This window comes from Notolepis coatsorum (genome assembly GCF_963971535.1).
Source record: "Notolepis coatsorum genome assembly, chromosome: 13".
Lineage (NCBI taxonomy): Eukaryota > Metazoa > Chordata > Actinopteri > Aulopiformes > Paralepididae > Notolepis > Notolepis coatsorum.
The window spans coordinates 128,596,143-128,618,619 of record NC_140177.1 but is presented as its reverse complement, the minus strand read 5'-3'; the positions used below and the strand labels follow the sequence as shown (position 1 = coordinate 128,618,619).

The 22,477-nt window shown below is 42.1% G+C and overlaps 1 protein-coding gene across 1 annotated transcript in view; it reads right to left on the bottom strand.

Annotated features, from left to right (window-relative positions):
• larp4b (La ribonucleoprotein 4B) overlaps positions 1–21,945 on the bottom strand; it is a 196,304-nt gene extending 174,359 nt beyond the window's left edge. The window contains exon 1 of the mRNA XM_084327427.1: positions 21,822–21,945. Coding sequence (XP_084183553.1) covers positions 21,822–21,902 — 81 coding nt within the window. The 5' untranslated portion in view covers positions 21,903–21,945. The remainder of the gene's footprint in view (positions 1–21,821) is intronic.
• Positions 21,946–22,477: the final 532 nt, after the last annotated feature.

Here is a 22,477-nt window from a genome sequence, read left to right as displayed (position 1 = left end):
GTTAAAGGGGCAACATCGTATTTAGTTTGATTACTGTTCAAAACGCAGAAAGCGGGAAGCGGGACTGTGACGTGAAGGGAGCAGTGAACAACCGTTACGGGTGTGGTCGGTAGCGAGAGAATGTTTGAGACATTAAAGGGAGGGTGGGAAAAAAATAAAATAAAATTGAGCAGACAAAAATGGCCGCAGCCACGAGGGGTTTAGAATCAGGAAGTGACACGTCACCTACAATCCTCTAGACTGAGTTTTGGCCGCCATCTAGGGGGGCAGTGGGATAATACAGGCAAATGGAGGAGGAGTAGGTCGCCACCTAGTGGCGGAGGGGGGGGGGGGTAGTGCTGGGTAGTTTCCATTACCCATAGGGGAATATTTAGAGTTTAAGTTAATTAAGGAGTTACATTTTTTTCAAGATTACCAACTGCTTGTGTGTATACACGGTGGTGTATGTGAGAACTTTGTAAAGGAACTCAAAGTGTGGTATAGAGCGACGTGACAGCTCCAGGGCAACGGTAGACAGCCCCGTAGGGTATAGAGCGACGGGACAGCTCCAGGGCGACGGTAGACAGCCCCGTAGGGTATATAGAGCGACGTGACAGCTCCAGGGCGACGGTAGACAGCCCCGTAGGGCAGGGCTATTCAACTAAATTGTTCAGGGGGCCACATTGTCAGAAACCCAAGGGGCCAGGGGCCGGACTGCCACGGCGCCTCCCTGTGCTATGAATATATGTACACTTGACACAACACGCAACCACATTTTCACAACTTTTATTTAACTACATTGCAAAAGTAGTATACTTTTCAAAAAAAGTGCTTCATTTATGTGCCACATCTGCAACATCTCCTGCAGAAAGTGCTTCATTTATGACTGTGCAACAACTGCAACATCTCCTCTTCAACATTTCAATATAAAAATAAAATAAAAAACAAACAAGTGCATGATGTGCATCTGAACATTCTAACATCAACACTTGAACAAAAAAACACATTTATAGTGCAGCTGAGCTTATGAAAAAGTGCTTCATGTCTGTGCAACAACAGCAAATCACAGCATCTTATTAGCACTTATTGTCCACTCTTAACTCTCAAACATCAGGGGGGTGGGGGGCAGACAGGCCTAGCCTACATACACGCATCTAATGAGAGCGATTGCACTTCTTTGACTGGGCAATGGCAGATAAAGAGGGTTCATAGGAAGTGAGGGCTACCCGCAAACAGTGATGCAAATGCTCATTTGTCAAGGAGGCACGTTGCTTGTTTTAATGGCATTCATGTGAGAGAAACTGGATTCACAGGTGTATGTTGAGCCAAACATTGTTAGCACAGATATTGCCAGCGTTTTTATTTTGGGGAATGTCTTGACATGAATACACTTTATCCAAAATGTTGTGGTGCCTGCTTCAGAGCAGATGATGCTTGCATGTCAATTATTTCAAGTTGCAGGAGACCTTCATCAATGTGAAGTGATGCAAGGAACTCTTGTCCTTTTGTGGAAATAGCAGCTACATTGGCAAATGGGTTGCTCACAAAATGCATCAATTCTCTGGACATGTCAAATTCATCAAATCGACTTGCAAAGTTTTCCCTCAATTTATCAATGAAATCTGTCATTAATTGAGTGACTTTTGGCTCAATTGTGCGTGTTAACGTTGACATGAAAAGAAAAAAGTTAAAAAAAAAATTATTATCATCATGTAATCTTTGGCGGGCCGGTCAGAATCATCCCGCGGGCCGGATCTGGCCCGCGGGCCGCCAGTTGAATAGCCCTGCCGTAGGGTATAGAGCGACGGGACAGCTCCAGGGCGACGGTAGACAGCCCCGTAGGGTATAGAGCGACGGGACAGCTCCAGGGCGACGGTAGACAGCACCGTAGGGTATAGAGCGACGTGACAGCTCCAGGGCGACGGTAGACAGCCCCGTAGGGTATAGAGCGACGGACAGCTCTGTTGTATGTTAGATGATAGTACGAGTACGTATGTGAGTTAGGAGCAGGGAACCAACCTGCTCTGTTGTATGTTAGAGCGATGCTCGGTTGTATGTTATTATCATAATAATAAGATCGATATACAGGTTAATTAAATAAGTTTAATTATGAAATAAGAGGGAGTTCGATCTCCAGTGGGGCCTTCTCACACCTAATAAATAGGCAGAGTCTTGAGGGGACACGTCACCAGAAAGAACTGGCGCGCGCTGGGGGTCACCCGTGGGACAAACGTAGAGCGCCGAGTGGGTATCGTTTAGCTGCTGGTGTCACGCCGGAAGACAACAAAACAGGGAACAGCCCTGTAGGATTAGATATGGGTGTTGAGAAGGTGGGGGACTAATGGAGAACAAATAGCGCCATGGGCTGTAGGACACTCACACCGTCCAACAGTCTGAAAGGGCGTGGCCATGGCAGGGGCTTGCAGAGGAAAAAATATATAGAGAACAAGCTGCAGGCCCAACGCCACGGTAGACTAATAGAAAACACAGGGTCGAGTGTACAGAAAAACTGCCGGCGTGGTGTTTCTGCTTTCAGAGTCTGGAGAGGGCCGACGGCGGTGGAGATGAGCCTCAACCAAGATGACCGACAGGGCGGAGATGACTGACGGGGCGGAGACGGCCAACGGGGCGGAGACGGCCGACGAGGCGGAGTCCAGCGGTCGCAGGCGTTGTTTGCCCAGGGGAGAACGAGGCGGACATCGGAGGGGGTTTCCCCGCGGAGATGCTGTTTAGAGAGCGTTTTGAAACAACAGAGCACGGGCGGTGAATCATGGACAAACAGGGACTTCCTTTCAGAGTCAATCAGGAGATCGAGAGACGAGACAAGAGCGAGAAGTCCGGTGTTCATTGATTAGGAGTATGAGATATAAATGGAGGATTCATATAGAAGATATATGTACAGAAGGATATATATATATATAGAAGGTTGATAAGAGGGAAAACAGTAAAACAACAGGATAGAATTATTGGGAGCAGACAGAGGAGCTCCAATTGTGATGAGTCGTTGGATGTTGTTGGTTTTGGTGGTCGGTTTCGGTTCCCTTTGTGCACGAAGGGGGGCGCAAACAGACATCAGGCAGCAAGATCACTGGGTTGACCGTGGGACATCTTCGTTTCTTGTGCACGAGAGATGGGGTTGGTTTGCACAGGCTATTTTTGGCATAATTAATTAAAAAACCCAAATAATGATTTATGATTCTGAAGGTTGATTAAGAATCAAAGGGGGGAATGAGGGATTTGGGGTGCTTTTTCAATGTATGTGATGTATAGATTGGGGAAAGATGGTAGCATCTAACGGTGCCAGGTCAGAGAGGGCAGAAATGTGTTTGGCTTAGCAGAGGTTGGTTCAGAACGGTGACCAGTGGATTGAATACACTGCCAGCAAGAGTGTTTGTTGACATTCCTTGGAAGAACATCTGAGATAAGACGGAGTGTCTCCCAGAGCGAGGGAGAGCGGTTCACAGTAGAGAAACGTTTTTAAGTGTGTGTAAAGGTTAAACGCGGTTGTCATGACAGCGCGTCGCCTGACAACCGGAAGAGGGGCGGGGCTATCGTTTCTATGACGAAGATCCTATAAAGCTGACAGTGGTTCCGGGTAGGGCAGACCAAAATCTGGCTGAGACTAAGAGGGAAGAAACCAGGAGAGACTCTCTCTCTCCTCTTATGAACAGAGGGGGGGGGGGGGGGGGGGGGGGGATGCCACATCATCAGTAGCTTCGGCTACCACGAGGTTGGTCTTGGCTAACGAACAGGCCTGACCACTGTTGGACTGAGAGACAATAGACTGGACTGAAAGGTCATTAGATAGACGAACACACCGAAAGATCATTAGAATAGACTCTTCAAGGACGATACAATTTGATAACATTTGATAACATCTGATTATGAGGTTCTGTTTATAGCAATAAAACAACGCTTTTTCACGGTGTCGAAGTGTCGAATTCTTACGGAGGTGGAGAATTATTATGGTTTATGGATTGCACTAACGGGGGAGATAAGGATCTTATCTGCCAGTATCGGAGACGTCAGGACCATTAAAATGACACAACGCAGAGGAATTGGATGGAGGGCCAAACAGACGAAGACGTGATACTGGCCAGTTTGATCAGGATCTTACAGTCTGGAACAGTGAACACGCACATTGCAACAACAAGGATAGTGTTTTCGCGAACCAAAACAAATCCCTGCCGTTTTATTCTGCAACGGGTCAAATGCATACAACATGCTTTGCAATCCTTGACATTCCTTTATGACCGGAATTAACGCGACGTTAGCATAAGCTAACAACAAGCTAAAGCCCTGTTCAGAGCGACAGAACAGCAGAGTGGGGACTTGGAAGGAGGACTGGGGAGAAGGGGGGGCATTCTCCCTCTGTGTGTGTGCGTTTGAAAAGATCAGATGAAGTCAGACGAGAATATTATATTGATAGTAAATGTACTGAGGGTGAACAGACAGATGATGTTGATATTTAAACATAAAAAATACAATACATAATAAATGTATCCATGATCATCATGCAACATAAAACAATTGCAGGAACGGTTTGGGAGAGGAAGGGGTTGCGTGTTCCAAAAAATTTACTTAAAGTTTAAAGCTCAATATATCAAAACGTGGCACTTTATAGTGAACAGGAGGTCTATTTGTATTAAAAACAATAAATAGTTTTTCATTTAAATGTCTGGAAGAGCTAAACATTTTTTGTAATGTTTGTAATGTAATTCCTTACACGTAACGTGTCTGGCTGTGTGACGTCAACTCGTCAGCATGAAAATGACAGCCAAACATGGCACTGCAACTAAATAACACAAATACAATAGGCACATTTGTGACCGTTACAAATATAACACGTTTTATACTTGTGCTACAAGATTTTGGCCTGTGCTACAAAACTATCAACCTCTGTAGCACCAGTGCTATGTGCAAAAAAAGTTTACGTACAGCCCTGCAACTATTTAACTAAACAAATAGTCTATCTAGTGCTTCATGTGTATACAATAATTGCCTAATCTAATAACATGAACTAAAAAAGAAATCGATCACACGTTTCGTAAAGTTATTATAGAAACTTCACCAACTTAACGTCCGCGGCAGGCATCATTACTTTTACCAACAGATTTTCCAACGCATTTCCAGAGCAGTCCTATGTCCGTTATCAAGGAAATGCAAAGCGGCTATCGCAATCGTCGTTGTGATAATAAGCACTAAATGCATTCAGTGCTGGATCTAATCAAATGGATTTATCGAGACACGTTATGGAAAGTTCAAGACCGGACCACACAGCTTCTGAAAAGTGCCAATTACACGCTTCCGACGGCGATGGTCTACTCGCAGAACGAGTGTATCAGCCGCTGTGTTATGATTATTATCAGGGAGCGAAATTAACTTTTTGACTCACCGGCCAGTGGCGGGTAGATGGGAAGAGTCTACCCGCCAAGCATATTTCTTACCTGCCAAAATGTTTTTGATTAAAAAAATATATATATATATTTTATATAAAAAAATTATTTTTAAATAAAATATATATTATATAATCATACTTGTAGTTGTATTATCTGCGAGACATCGCCACCACGCAATAAGTCAAAATGCTTGCTATCTGCAAACAGCTCCACTGTCTGTGTGTATACTTGAGTAGCCTCCAGCTCCAGCAAGGATTCTCCGGCCCTGCAGCTAGACCCTATATTCAGCTAGACCCTACATTCAGCATGCAAGGATTCTCCGGCGATGCAGCTGGACCTATTTATAACGTTACCGTTCTTTTGTCAAATCACATTCAACATGCCCTCAGCTAGAATACGCATTCAATCAATGTTATAAGACATTGATATCAGGAGCTATCTGTAGCTACTGCTAGCCCGGTAGATAACGTTAAGACAATTTAGTTTACTGGGACAGATGGATCAACGTAAGCTAGCTAAGCTAGCTAACGAGGGACCGGAGGTATTATGCACTCGAGTAGACTATTGCTGGAGCATTTGTTGATATCAGCAGCTATCAGTAGCTAGCCAGCTAGATACCGTTAGACAATGCCTCGTCATGTATTAAACTAAAAGTGAATAGTTGACTGGGTCATTGTTTAAACAGTAACGTTAGATGGAGGTCCGATATAGACTAGAGCAGATGGAAGTAAACAAGCCAAATGATAGCTTCCGATTGGTCATTTGCTTTTTTTCCTCATGAAACCAGTCACGTCACTCTACTGTGATTGGACCTAGTGCGATGTGGGACTTGTAGTTTTTTAACGATCTCGCGGCGGAGAAAAAAAAGACGAGCGGCTATAATCTGTACTCGCACAAGAGTATCGTTATGAAGTTATGAACTACACGTCTACACGCCACACGGCGGGCAGCCCTCTAAGTGTCATGCGCCAAAGGTAAAAACAGCCCGCCCCTGGCGGGCGGCGGGCTTTAGTTTCGGTCCCTGATTATTATGATACAAAATGTAAATGAATGAATGAATGAATGAAAACTGTATTTAACAGATAAACAGTAAAAGGCACTCTGCAGGGATGTGATGTCATAATCAATCGTCACCTCACTAGAATAATATTTCCAACGTGAACCGCAAAGCTGAATTTTCACACAAAATGGACACGTTTATAACTCGTCCATCGAAACAGGTTACAGTTACCAATACCAATTCAGTACCTTCCAGTACCAATTCGACCGCTGAGATTGCCCCAGTAAAACAGTGCAGCTGCAATGTTGTGTTCTCATGCTAAACCAGACTGGTATCATGTTGTGTGATCCTTTTCTGTATTTAAAAAAAAAATACATGATTTTCTGTTTGAGAAATGGTCACACTATTGCTATATTTATTTATACATTTAGACCTGAAACGCCTGCTAATAATGCATTATATAGCCTGCATATACACACAAATGTGTTTCCCGGTTTCAATGGGTTAAATAAACGTTATTTTGAAAGCAAGCACTTTTGTCATCATTGTAGAAAAAAAGACAGGACCGGAAAAGTCTTTATCGTATGTATCGTATGTAGGGCTGCAACTAATGACTAATTTGGTAGTCGACTAATCTGCCGATTATTTTTTCGATTAGTCGACTAATCGAAAACCAATGTAAACAACAACAACAACAACAAAAAACCAAAAAAAAAGGTTTTTTTTTTTTTTTTTTTAATTACCTATCTTTGTGAAAGTGGCTTCTCAGCTCTGGTCCAGCTGAAGACAGAGCAGAGGAACAGATTGGACATTGAGCATGACCTCAGAGTTGCTTGTCTACCATCACCCCAGACTTTGAGACTCTTGTCAGGACCAAACAACAACATCATAACATGATGATCCCATAGCAAATTAAAATAATGACTCATGAAACATTTGAATTTGGATCTTTAAGCCACTTTAAATGAAAATGTATTTGAAGAACAATACAGCAATCACTCATAACAAGATAAATAAATTAAATAATACAAATTAAAGTGGAAGTGTACTTTAAATAACTTTTGTTTGCTGTGTGTGAGAGGAGTCCGTGTGTGTGTATGTGTGTGTGTCTTACTCTGATCGCTGTGTGAGTGAGAGGAGTGTGTGTACTGTGTAATTTGTGTGTGTCTTACTCTGATCGCTGTGTGAGTGAGAGGTGTGTACTGTGTAATTTGTGTATGTGTGTGTGTCTTACTCTGATCGCTGTGTGTGAGTGAGAGGAGTGTGAATGTGTGTGTGTCTTACTCTGATCGCTGTGTGTGAGAGAGAGGAGTGTGAATGTGTGTGTGTCTTACTCTGATCGCTGTGTGTGAGTGAGAGGAGTGTGTATGTGTGTGTGTCTTACTCTGATCGCTGTGTGTGAGTGAGAGGAGTGTGTATGTGTGTGTCTTACTCTGATCGCTGTGTGTGAGTGAGAGGAGTGCGTGTGTAATGTATTGTGTGTCTAGTCTGATCATCATCTCCTGCAGGGGAACAATGTTTTCAATGTCCAAAATTTGCTATGGGATCATCATGTTATGATGTTGTCTGGAACCCTGAGAAGCCACTCTCACAAAGATAGGTAGTGCACAAAAAAAAAGAAAAAAAAAAAAAGAGAGTGAACAGTTTCAAGTACCTCAGAGCCCACATATCCGAGGACTTGACATGGACCACACACATTGACAGTGTTGTGAAGAAGGCACGACAACGCCTCTACTTCCTCAGGCGCCTAAGGAAGTTCCAAGTCAGTCAGAAGATCCTTAGGAACTTCTACTCATGTAAAATAGAGAGCATCCTGACCGGCAACATCACCTCCTGGTTTGGGAATAGCACTGCACAAGACCGTAGCAGACTACAAATGTGACACGTTCAGCCGAACGCACAATTGGAGGGGGGCTTCCCACCCTCCAGAACATTTACAACAAGCGGTGCAAGGGGAAGGCTAAGAGAATTATTAAGGACTCGAGCCACCCGAACAACTGCCTCTTTGAACTACTGCGGTCAGGCAAGCGATACCGGAGTCTTAAGGCGAGCACAGAAAGACTCAGAAGAAGCTTCTATCCCCAGGCCATCAGGCTGCTAAACGAACAATAAACACTATGCAACAACCATCAAATGCACACAGCACACACCCACACGCACACACTCACTCAAACAAACAACACACTGCAGCACCCACTCTCCACACTTTAGATCACACAAACACACTTTACACTTTATATTTATTGATAAAGGATTTGCACTACAACTCGTACACCTACTGTAAATTGTACCTAAATTGCACCTCATCCCATTTCTGCCTTGCACTATATAGTATTGTATATTAGTACACTGCACAGTATTGTATATTATATGGTAACTCAGTTACGTCTATGCTGCATCGAACATTGTACATATGTCTAAACTGAACACTGTGACCTCATTTTTTTTACTTCTACTTTACATGCTATACTATGTTATTTTATTTCATACTTATCTTGTCTTGCACAGTCTCTGGAGCGTAACAGTAAGAAGCATTTTGTATAAAAGTATTCTGTACTTCTGTATGACAACTATTAAAGAAACTTAGGGGTGCCCTGGAATGTTTTATTGGACACAGGGGTGCCTTGGCAGCAGAAAGGTTGAGAACCCCTGCCCTACAGCATTTCCCCGTTATCGATCGCCATCTGGTAGATCGATATGTCCATTGGTTGATGATAAATCCCCTTATTCCATGGTGAGATCTCCATTGGAGGCAAACAATTATAATAATTCCATTCGCCCACAATGATACTGCAGTGGAGCGATGGAGTTTCGCTTTTCCAGGTCGCAACGTAGTGGCAGCCGAGTTAGACATTCGTTTTGCAACCTGAGCACAGTGATGTAGTACAATTAGGGCTGGGCGATATGGAAAAAAATCATATCGCGATAACGATATAATTTTATTTTATTTCTCGATATCGATAATTATCGAATTGTTATAAGTATAAAAGAAAATTAAATTTTTTTTTTTTTTTTTAAACAGATGTATGTTTATTTTGCAGCAATTCTTTGTCATTGCCGCCATCTTTAGTGTTACATCCCCTCACACTCCAGTTCTCAGGCTGCAGCTGGTTTAAAAGCTAAAGTAAACCGGCTTCTCTGCTGGCTGTGGCTCCAGAGGAGTTGAACAGTTCTGGCTCTGCTAGTTTATTTTCGATCTTTTGGCGCTTTTTTGGTGGACAAACCACCGCACATGTGCACTGTGACTCGTGACTGGAGTCTAGTTCTGCTAGCACACATAGCCTACTGTGTACAGACGGTTTCAAAATGTATTTTAAACAGTGGTGCAGTGCTGGTATAACTCGGTATAACGGCGTTATACCTCGGTCACTGAGGCTGAAGTACGCGCAATCGCTTTTTACATGGCATTATCCAACCGGACTCCCGGAGAAGCATGCAGCTGCAGAGCCGCAGAGCCAGCGGCGCTCTCTGGGCCGCGCGCTGACGGCCGCGCTGTGAGGCAATAGTATCCAGCTGCAGGACGAGAGCAGCCAAAAAAAACTGTGCATGCGCGCGCACGCGCGTGGAGCGTTTGACCTACTGTCAATTTGCCACTGCACCACTGATTTTAAATTAGAAAGCAAACAAAATAAATGGACAAGAGAAAAAGAAATCTGAATTTGGTCAGTATTGTCATTTGGACAAGCAAAGCCATTACTTTAAGTTGCAGGCAATAAAGACAAGTCTGTCCACTGTCTCTGGTTTTAAAACTGCCCTGTTGCAGGTACAAAAATTAAAAATAAAATAAAATAAAAAAATTTAAAATTAAAAAAAACGATTTTTCGATTTTTTTTTTATTTCGATATTCGATATCGATTATTAAAATATATCGCGATATTTATCGTTATCGTTATATCGCCCAGCCCTAAGTACAATGGCAAAGCAGTAGGTGGCAGTAGGTGGCGAACATGAAGGCAATTTTCAACCAATCAGAACTTTAATGAGGACACTCCACATCCTGTTCAAAATCTCAAAAGCCTCTTTAAAATGCCTCCACGAGCCACTTTAGCCAATGAAGCATTATTTTTCAGCAAGAAATAAAGTGCAATAAACAAAAACAGATACATTCACTGTGTTCTGCCTCATTTGTTGATGATTTGTTGATGAAACAAAACTAACATCAACACAAGTGACCACCAAGAGCGGATAGTTTAGTCTCAAAAAAGATTGCAGATGTTGTTAGCTACATGCTAACGTGAATGGAATATGCCATTATAACAGTATAGCATTGTGGCTAGCAGCTAACGTTAGCTCACATCAGTTAGCCAGCCAGCACCAAACTGATATCAGGAGCTAGATAACATTAGAGACAACGCCTCGTGTATTAAACAAAGGTGAATAGATGACTGGGCCATTTTGTTTAATGCTTGTTAAGATTGAAAGAGGAGCTCTGAGCTAACAGGGTCTGATAGCTAACGTTAGCCAGCTGCTCATGCAATCGTTAATGCTAGCAGAATGAATGGATGTAAACTTTATTTAACATATTGCAGAATGGGTACAATACAAACAATTGTTAAGGGAATGCAGACTGTTGTAGCTTGGACTGGGGTCCTTATAACAATAACTTGACAACACATGGTAGCTGCAGCTATAGCTCTGTTGTCACCGGACGTTGGTGAGGGCACACAGATGTGGGTATCTACTGCGCATGGGCGTTGAGCAACAACGGCTCCGTGCAGATTACACGACACTTTGTCTGCGAGTTTTGGCGAGTATCCAAAACGGAGACACAATTTCAGCGTTTTCAGTAGGGCCAAAACGTTTCCTGCCAAAACGGCATTTCTAACTAACAGGGACAGCAAACTTATTCAAAACGTATTCAAAACAAAAACAAAAACAGTCTGTGTAACCATGGCCTTAGGTACCGGCTCCCAACTGGAACCGGTTTTCGATTCCCATCCCTAGTCAAATTGTTATTTAAAAATGTGCCCATAAAAAATATTCTGTGCCCCTAAATTTCTCATTTTGAGGCAACGGTGCCCCTAGTGGAAAAAGCTTAGCATACAGCCCTGAAACTTTGTTATTTTGCTACCTTTACGATTAATTGCGAATATTTTTATGTTGAGCTATAGATTGTGGATAAATACGCACAGAAATGTACACCATGCCAACGTTAATGCTTTATTTATCTAAAACGAGCCGATTTAGAAATGGTCAATGGGGAAATACATTAAGTGGAACAGAGGGTGGAACAGGAAAAAAGAAAATGACGTAAGCACTACACCTCCCTATTCGGAACATATATCAAAGTGAGAAGATATTACATCAGGTTTGGAGATCATTCTTCTGAGAAACATGACACCTACTTCGGAGTTCCACAGGGGAGCTGTCTTGGTCGATTATTATTCTCACTAGTATACATGCTGCCACTTGCAGACATCATTGGAAAACACAATATATGGGGCCGTCAGGTGGCGTAGCGGAGATTGCGTTCGTCACCAACGCCGGAGACGCTGGATTCGCCTGTTCGAATCCAGCTTGCGCCGTTGTCACCAGCTTGGCTGGCCGTTCACACTAATACAATTAGCAGTATTAGAGGGTGGGAAAGCTGGAGGGGTGGGTCCGGGTCGTTGTAAACAGCGACTCGTACAGTTCGGTCAGGGCGCCTGCTCAGCGCGGATAGGATCTAAGGGGGGTAGTGTGATCCTTCCACACGTTACACCCTCTCAGTGAGAGTCCGCGCTGCCAGGTGAAAAGAAGCGGTTGATTGGCTAGACGTGTGTCGGAGGAAGCATGCGATAGCCTCCACTCTCCCAGACCGACTCTGTGGGGGATAAGTGCGCAGCGACCAGGAAGGGGATTGGGAATTGGCATAACGACTAACATTGGGATGGGAGAAAATCGGAGGGGAAAAAAACCACAATATATGTTTCCATAGTTACGCAGATGACACAATTGTACATATCCGCTGAACCAAATTATCACACCGCTATTAACTCCATTTCCAGTCTCTTAGCAATAAACAAATGGATGACAAACAACTTCCTAAAATGTTATGAGGACAACTGAAATCCTACTAGTCGGTCCTATAACAAAAAGATAAATGTTAGAACTTACTCCTTGGATCAAACCCGAAGTTACACGTCTCTGTGTTATAATAGACTCAGACCTAAGCTTTAAAGGCCAACTTGCAGGTTGTATTTTTGTTCAATAAACAATGTGGACTAGGCCAACAGTGACGGTATATTGAAATTGACCCAGTTTTAACATTTTTATCAAACATTTTGTCTGCCCAACACAATCACCACGCACGTGGATATTTTAATCAATGGTTCATAACGTGCACGTGTAATCCAAATGATGTCGTCACAGCAGGTGCAGGCACCAGGGGGCTGAGTCACACACAGCTAGTGGCAGGCAGAGAGCCTTGCTACTACTAGCCGAGGAGTAATGAATGAAAATGTATCTGTTTCTAGAGCTGCCGCGGTATTGATGTTTTCCTTACCGCACAAATGTGGAAAATATTTCCTACCGCCGCGGTTATTACCGCACGCACACAAAATTAAAAAGAAATTTGAATGCATTTTTTGTTTTTAGTAGTAGTCTACTCTTTATAGCATATAGCCTGCCTCGAGTCTAAATGTCTATCTTTAGAGGATGACTTTGCAGCATGAATATTGTTTGGGATTCGGCAAGCACACATTAGTTATTGAAAGTGAAACACGGATTCGAAGTTTCCCCTCTGGTCGTGCGCCGTTCACTCGGTGTCGCGGGCAGGGGTGGTTACCCCCCCGACCCTTTCTTATTATTATTACTATAAAGTTACTACTTTATAATAAAGGCATTCGTTTTGTGGCATTAACATTATATAGTTATACGTTCAATAACATCAGCGTATTTACCGGACCATCTCAGTTCCTTTCTTTGCTCAGAGCGTGCCGAGTTGTCCCATTCTGCGGTCTGTTAATAAAGTTTTCAATCAGACAAGTGTATAGAACGAAGGGCTTTTATTATAACATTCGTTGCAGACAGTAAAATCATATCTGCAGAGCCGCAAGCCCAACGAGAGGAGGGTACTTTATTATTATTATTATAAAAAAACAGCGGTGATGCGGTATTCAGCCTACTCTGCGGTGGCCGTGATGTAACAGCGATACCGCGGTAATGCGGTAATCGCGGCAGCTCTACCTGTTTCACCTAACAACACTATTGCTCCGTGATCATAGCCATCCATCTCTAAAGCTAACCACTATTTGTAAAAGCCACAACCATGTTACCATATTTGTACTAATGAAAATCATTGTGTCGTTGTACATATTGTGTATACACTGCAGGGTTCGAAATTAACGGGGGCTTGGGGCAAAATGCCCTTGAAAATTGACCAAATGCCCTCGAATTTCAGTTATGGGGGGCAATAAAAGCCCCTGACAGTTTACTAATTATATATATAATTATATATATGCTCTACAATGCGAGCATTTCCCTCGTATTTGGCCCTAATAATATGTGTGTGTGCGAACCGGAAAAATCATTTACTTGCAGAGTGAAGATTACAAAACAGCTCCGCTGTTAATAGTTAAGAAACTGGACTGAAATTCAGTTTTTGGGTGGAATGCAAGGAGGGAGGGAGGCGGGGCCCGCTGCGTGTTACAGGGTGCTTGAGAGGTGCGAACACAGACAGACAGACCGAGAGCTCTGCTTTTCAGCAAGCATGCATAGTGCTGTGTAACATTAAGTTACACTGCTATCTTAACGTTAGCAAGCTAAGCATCTGCATAGCGCGACCTGTGTAACGTTAAGTAACTTGTGTTCGGCGGGGAAAGACCGTTCCATTTGTAACACAACTCCAAAGAATAACATCCAAATGATCCTGATGCGCATTTCCTTCATTCCACAGCGCTGAGCGCGCAACATATTTCATTGATCGATCTGACAACACCACAACTGGCCCTCAGGGACAATCATATTTAATCTACCGTACTTTTCGGACTATAAGCCGCGCTTTTTCCCCCATTTTTCGACCCTGCGGCTTATATAACGGTGCGGCTTATATGTGACTCGACGTGACCAAACCCGAAAATGTAAAAATCAAAATATTGCTTTTTTGACTGCATTGAAATGTTATTTATCTGTTCCCTTATTTGCTAAACTTAATACAACATGTAAATGAGTTAATTCTTGTTATTTGTCCGACAGTATTGTGTCCCAATGCTAATTACATATGGTAGTTAAACATTAAAACACCTGCGGCTTATAGTCCAGTGCGGCTTATATATGTACACATCATTCAATTTAGCTGCTGCGGCTTATATTCAGGTGCGGCTTATAGTGCGAGTATGTATGTATTATTGTATGTATGTATTATTTACAGATAATTGAAGGTACCTCAAAACATGAAACCAAGCCATGTCACACATCGTGTGTGTGTGTGTGTGTTACTTGAACAATTGTCACTCTGCTCCTAAATTTCTGTGTGCTCCTAAATTTGTATTTAAATTTTATTTATTAACATTTTATTTAGGAGCACATGTGCTCCTTGGGAAAAAGGTTAGCGTAGAGCCCTATATATGGAGACATTAACATTACGTTATCAAACATTCTCGAAGACACTCTGATGTCACGAGACCGCCGCCATCTTGGTATAGGGGGACCATACGGATTTCTACCATCAAATCCATGCATTGAGCTCCGTTCTTACCGTATTACATGTTTTATCACATTCTTGTTCATTTCATAACATTTTCATGCGATTTGTTTTGAAAATATTGAGGCCAACATGGCATTTCACTATTTCGAAAGCCTTTCTGGTGATTCTAAGGCGAGATATGAGTCAAAGAAACTCCCCCTAATTACCACGACCACAACAGCAGAGCGAGTTAGCCGAACGTTAGCCACCAGCCACTTTTTCCTCTGTGATGGTATAAAACTTCCGATTTGGATTTCTGTTTGTCATTAGTATAACGCGTAACAGCAGCTCTTTGGCATTGTGAAGGACTGAAGAAAAGTCTGCTTGTTTGTCTTTAATTTGCCGCTTTAACTATCCGTTTCTCCACTAAATAGTGTACACAATGTACCAGGCGGGGCAGTTTCCCCCCCACACTGCAGTTGCGTAGCAATAACAGACAGGAAGTTGACTTCGAGAATTGGGACGAAGACTGTAAAAAAAAGTGTCAACAATGTTTTATAATCTTTGTTAATTTTCATTATAAAAATGTTGTGCCCGCGAAATACAAAAAAAAGCCCTTGAAAAAAAAATTATTTCTAACCCTGGTATACACCGTTAGAAGCTAGCTAAGTTAGCTAACGTAGCTTAGCTTGGTAGCCGAAACTCATAACATCACCCGATTTAAAATGGTTCTCTCCTCTTTGTATACCTTTGTCATCACAAGTATTCTGCCAAGGAACTTATGGACACGACAATAGTAGTAGTTATAAGGTGTTTGAGCTTGTAGCGTTAGTTAGCTCATAGCTATCGTCACTGATGCACCGAGTGCAGCTCAAGTTTCAAGTTTCTTTAGTTTCAAGTTTCTTTAATATTTGTCATACAGAAGTACAGAATACTTTTATACAAAATGCTTCTTACTGTTACGCTCCAGAGACTGTGCAAGACAAGATAAGTATGAAATAAAATAACATAGTAAAATTAGAAGTAAAAAAATGAGGTCACAGTGTTCAGTTTAGACATATGTACAATGTTCGATGCAGAATAGACGTAGTTACCATACAATATACAATACTGTGCAGTGTACTAATATACAATACTATATAGTGCAAGGCAGAAATGGGACGAGGTGCAATTTAGGTACAATTCACAGTAGGTGTACGAGTTGTAGTGCAAATCCTTTATCAATAAATATAAAGTGTAAAGTGTGTTTGTGTGATCTAAAGTGTGGAGAGTGGGTGCTGCAGTGTGTTGTTTGTTTGAGTGAGTGTGCAATGTGGTTCTGTGTCGTTTGGACCTCAGTCTGTTCCGGACTCCGGCTCTCTTCCCTCTTCGTCGTGGCGTCTCCTGGCTTTGGCCATGGCCACAACAAAGGATCTCAGCTGGCCATTGTTGTTGTTCGGCAATCCGATCCAGAGAGCAATCCAATCGGTAAGTTTTCTTTAATCCAATGTCAATGATTGACTGACGGTCATACACGTATAATGCACCAACAGTAGGTGCAAATAAAACTCTTAATACTATAAAAATTAACAAAAGAAAGCACAGTCTCGACGGAGCGATCAGAGAGGCAGCCGTTCGTTGCAGCGCCATGATCATTCACGATAGTAGCTAAAGGGGCTACTATCGTATCAACATGCCGGGGCGCATAGCTTGCTAGCCGGCAGGTTGTGTGTGCAGCAGTGCTTTGCCTCACAGGTCTGAGAAGAGGACCTACACATTTGACTCGTTCCCAAAACTTTTACATGCACGACAGTAGACATAATTAGTGATGCACCGATGTGAAAATTGTGGCCGATACCGATAACCGATATTAATATTGCTGTTCTGGCCGATACCGATATTTACCGATGTCGATATCTCTGTATAGAAAACACTTTATGATAATCAAATAAAGAGCTATTTTCCAAAACGCATACATTTTTTACTTTTGTAACTTATTTTCAGAAATGACTGATATTTTGAAACTATTTAAGGCCAAAACATGTAAAAAAAAAAAAATTAAATATCGGCCCTATCTTGATATCGGTCCGATACCGATGTGTAAAAAAACGGCCATATCGGCCGATATTATATCGTGCATCACTAGACATAATGCTAACGTTAGCGGGGTAACGTTAGCCAGAGCCATATAGCCAGCTTGATACCATGACCCGGGGATCAGGTGACAGCCCACAGACCAGTAGCGCTGCTGTACTGAACAACAGGCTGCCTAGTGGTAAATGTAGTTCTTTTTTTACGACATTAAAAACATTATAACTACCTTGTTTCAACCAGTTGTAGCTGGTCCATCAAAGTCTCCCGACGATTAAACCCATTTGCGTCTTGTTAAGGGGTCCATTTGGATCAAGGAAATAGCTTTCTGCACTCGTCAAAACTCCTTGTAGTGGATCAGAAGTAGGGGAAAGATAGCCGACGTGACGTCATGGCCCTGATAAGCTTTTTTGATTCGCGTGTGCATGTTATTCGTGCATGGACCTTTTTACCCCTTTCGGAGTGGCATTTCCGGCGTCAAATGGAAAAAAAATATAATTAAATTAGATACCAATGATGTAAACTACCCATAATTGAAGAGTAGGGTTTAACCTGCAAGTTGGGCTTTAAATCACACATCAACAAGGTGACAAAAACATAATTCTTCCACCTTAGAAACATAGCTATGGGGTGCTCCAGTAGCACACCATGTACCGCGCTGCGTCGCGGAATACCGTGCTGCGTCACGGACCTGGTTGACTCAGAGTTCGATTCCCGGACTCGCCGTCATTTGCCGAATGTCTTCCCCTGCTCTCTCTCCCGTTTCACCCTACATCTGTCGGTCATACTTGACCAGAAAAGCGATAAACGCAAAAAAAATAAAAAGAAGTTAAAAAAAAAACATAGCTTATGGTATGGCCATTTATAAATCAAAATGATGCTGAAAAACGGATCCATGCCTTTATCTCAAGCCGACTTGGCTACTGTAATGCACTCTCACCGGCCTCCCAAAAAAGAAAACGCAGAACGACTCCAACTCATTCAAAATTCGGCAGCTAGACTACCAACTAGAACCAAGAGGAGAGACCACATCAGTCCAGTATTAGCTAACGTGCATTGGCTTCCGGTAACATTTCGATTTAAGGTCGTCCTCCTTATATACAAAGCAGTAAATGGAACAGGACCAAGCTACATTGCAAATTCTCTAGTCAACAATGTGCCTTCTAGAATATTATTATCATCTACTACCGGTCTATTGAAGGTTCCCAACCACAGCCTAAAGAAAATCGGGGATGCAGCCTTCGCAAACTATGCACCAAAGCTATGGAACACCCTACCTATGGACACTAGGGAATCTAGATCTCTAAATATTTTCAAAATTAAGCTAAAAACATACCTCTTCACATTAGCCTTTTAATTACACTCTGCTGCTGATTGTACTGTAGATTGCACTATTTCACTCTGTCCATTCTATTTTACACTTTTATTACAGGTTCTAAACGGTCAGGTATTGAACTGTGTGGGTATCAAGCAGGAAGAAAGACTCAGGTTTTAAAACGGTGTGGGGGACCCAGGCCTAGAACTGCTCCCCGAGAGGGAACTGCGCCCTGAAAGGGAGGTTTGCCCTGAGAGGGAGGTTTGAAGGGTCAAAAAGGAAGGTAAAGATAGTTTTAAACTGTTAAACAGTCATTCTGATTTAATTGATCAGATTCAGAACTATTTTATTGCACTATTGCATCATTTTACTCTGTCTATTCTATTCTACTATTTTATTGCACTATTTTACTGTTTATTCTATTTTACTCTTTATTATTGTCTATTTAAAAAATGTCATAGAATCAAACCATAAATAAGGTGGCCTTTTTATGTCTGCACTTTATGTGCTTGTTTCTTTTTTCTGCTGTGAAGCACTTTAAGCTGCAATTCTTGTATGAAAGGTGCTATACAATGATGTCAGCAGCTTAGGATTGTTGGGCACTGTTGTGGTAGTCAGAGGGAACCTTTAACCCGACACACCCACATAAACAACATGGCCAACTGAAGCCTTTTAAAAACCATGGACACCTCCACAGTAGGGCTGGGCAGTATGGGAAATGAACATATTGAAAACATAAATTACTGTATATATAGTCATCTTTATTTTAGTCATCTTATTTTATTCTATGCTAAATGCATTGTATTGCACTGCACACTTTTTAGAACTGTATATAGTAGGGCTGTCTTAAATACTTCGAAGCTTCGTTCGATGGGCATGGGATTCGAATATGAAAATAAAATCCGATTATGTAAAAAAAGCAATGCTGTTTTTTATTTAACCCTTTTCTCGCCAAGAACGTGTTACCACGTCATTGCTCGCCATGCGTAATCTGCCAATGACGCCGTAAGGCGTCTTTGAGATCAATATTTCAAAAATCTGTGATGGCAATCATATTTCACCCACGGAGACTTGAGACTTGCTGTTGATCTCCTCTCAACTCTCCAACGGTTCAAGACCGCCATCTGGTGGCCGATCGGTGAATCGCCAAAACCGGAAGTGACGCGCGGGAAGTGGTGCTCAACCATATTTCGTCCGGGCACTCGCTATCGTTAGCGGGACTCCATCTTGATACACTGGACAGCGATCGGTTGCAAATAACTCTATAAACATGATTTGGACGCATATAGTATTATACAACCTGGAAATGGATCGCATATATCAACATCTCATAATAGAGATATTTCTGCTCCACGCTGATCACCCAACGGTCAGAGGAAGCCGCGGTGAGTTTCAGCGTGTTTGATTATTATTAAACGTATAATCTGCTCTGATATATAAATCGCCCATACTACATGAATCATTTAACGCCGGCCACGGACTTATAACCCCCCCCCCGGTCACCAGCAGATGATGAGGCATGACGTGTAGGACCTTGTACAATTGAAATTTTTTATCTGACGGCAATCGGTATCAAACTACATTTGATGATCTAATATATGTATTTATGCCTATAACTCGCGTTCTGCAGAATGCTGCAGAAAACGATAAAAACATATTTATACTTTAGACCGTATTTTAGTATGAATATGTGAATGAAAAAGTAGAACGTTGCTACATCCTAAACGATAGATACTTGACGTTGAATGGGCCATAGTAATGTCAATTTAGCAATACAATTTAAAAAGTTATAGCCATGCAAATAAGGGGAACATCTCCATAGACTTATAGTGGTGGCAGAGAGTGGATTAAGATCACTGTGGCAGATAAAGGGTTAAGATAAGGTCGGACTCGGCACTGACAGATTTGTGTTCATTTTTTTTTATATAAAGCCTCAAATGACGACTTACAATATTTCATGGAAGCAAAGTGTTTAGTTTGTCTAAGATTTAAAAAGGTTGACAAAGTTGAACAAAGTGCTGTATAAGTCCCACAACATAACGTAAAAAATATATATATACATTTTTTTTTCAAAGCTTCGAATTAAAATCGAATCTCAGAGGGCGGCTAGGTGGCGTAGCAGAGATTGCGCTTGTCACCAACGCAGGAGATGCTGGGTTCGAACCCAGCTCTCTGCGTTGCTACCAGCTTGGCTGGTCATTCATACTAATACAATTGGCAGTATTAGGGGGTGGGAAGCTGGTGGGTGGGAATCTGGCGTTGTGGACAGCGACGCCTACAGGTCAGGTCTCGGTGCTTGCTCAGCGGGGGCAGGATTTGGTGGAGATAGCGTGCCCTCCCACACGTTACACTTCACCAAATGAGAGTCCTCGCTGCCATGTGAAAATACGTCACTGGCTGTCGCCGCACGTATCGGAGGAAGCGTGCGATCGACTCGGACGCCCTTGTACCGACTCGTAGGAGAACATGCAAACAACAACCAGGTAGGGGAGGGGGGGAATTGGCACAACGACTAAATTGGGACGGGGAGAAAAACAGAGAAATTAGAAGAAAGAAGAAAAAAAATCTAATCTCGGCCCGAAGCTTCGAATTCCAAAAAAATAATCAGCCCTAGTATATAGTAATCTTTATTTTAGTCATCTTATTTTATTCCATGCTAAATTTATTGTATTTTATTATTGGAAGCTGCTATGGTCGAGGGACCACAATAAATAGAATTCCACTCTTCTTGCTGTAAAGTACTGAAATAAGTGACAATAAAGGAATCTGAATAAATACGTTTTTTTCCTCAATATCTGCTTAGGTATGGAAAACCACATGTTAAATATTGCAATCTGTGTTCATCTCGTGGGAATTGTGATATCAGTTTGTATATCAGGACACCCAATATAAAATAATGATAGATAAATAAATAAACACAAATGATGCGATCACGCCGACAGCCAGGTGTACCAGGATTAGGATCTCTGGGTAACAGTACTGTATATTTGCATATCGTATGTCACAAATGTAACAGTACTATATACCTGTATGTCCCATTGTCATAAATGTCATGATGTCATGTATGTTGTAAGGCTGTCCCCGAACCCTGTTTTTAGGGTTCGAACGTTCGCCAGGGTTTATCGAACGAACGTTCGTTTTTTTTAAATTTTTTAATACATTTTTTTTTAATAAAATTATTTTTCTCATTTTCGAACATATTAATTAAAGTCCGAATGTCAGCGTAACGAACGAACGTTCGAACGTTCGGGCTCAGCCTTAGTATGTTGTGTATGTCATAAATGTCACTATGAATTGAAAATGGGGGACCCTGATGTAAACAAGACAAACGTCTTTCTCTGTCTGCATCCCCTTAACAATTGTGTGTATTGAGCCGTACAGTATTGTACCCATTCTGCAATCTGTTAAATAAAGTTTTCATTCATTCACCACATCATGTGGGCGTGGACCTACCAAGTGGGAGTTCTCCTTTGCCTCTTGTACTTGCTGCACCTGCGGTTCAGCTACAACTTTCGTGTCCTGGTCAGAAGTCATGAGCCGTCTGCTTCTTGGCTCCTCAGGGAGAAGTCTCTTTGTCACCAAGTAAGCTAGAGAAGGACGAGAGGACAAACACAGGTCACATCAACCCTTTCACTGCCACACTACCAAAGGGTTAACCCCTTTCACTGCAACAATACAGAAGGTTAACCCTTTCACTGCCACGCGACAAAGGGTTAACCGTTTTACAACCACAATACTGGCCGCTAACTGAGCTAAGGATAAGTGGTTGTTTGTGGTATTGATATTCATCAAACTGTGTCGAACTTCAGTGCTACACTCTTGAGTGCATAGTAGGTACTCTGAATTTCCCCATTAATAAAGGAATATCTTAGGTAGGTATTAGTATAGGCATACTAGTACATATTAGATAGTAGTATATACAAAGTAGATAGGTTATTTTTTTATTCAGATTATATTTCTTTTAGTGGTAGGTAGGTACAAAATGACATTATTATACTGTGTCGCTGGGCCCCAGTCTGTGATGCCAGTGAGTTCTGCCCCCAGTCCCACCTTCACAATAATAACGCTACAGTTCAAAAGCAGTAAGCATCACGTTTGATCTCAACATA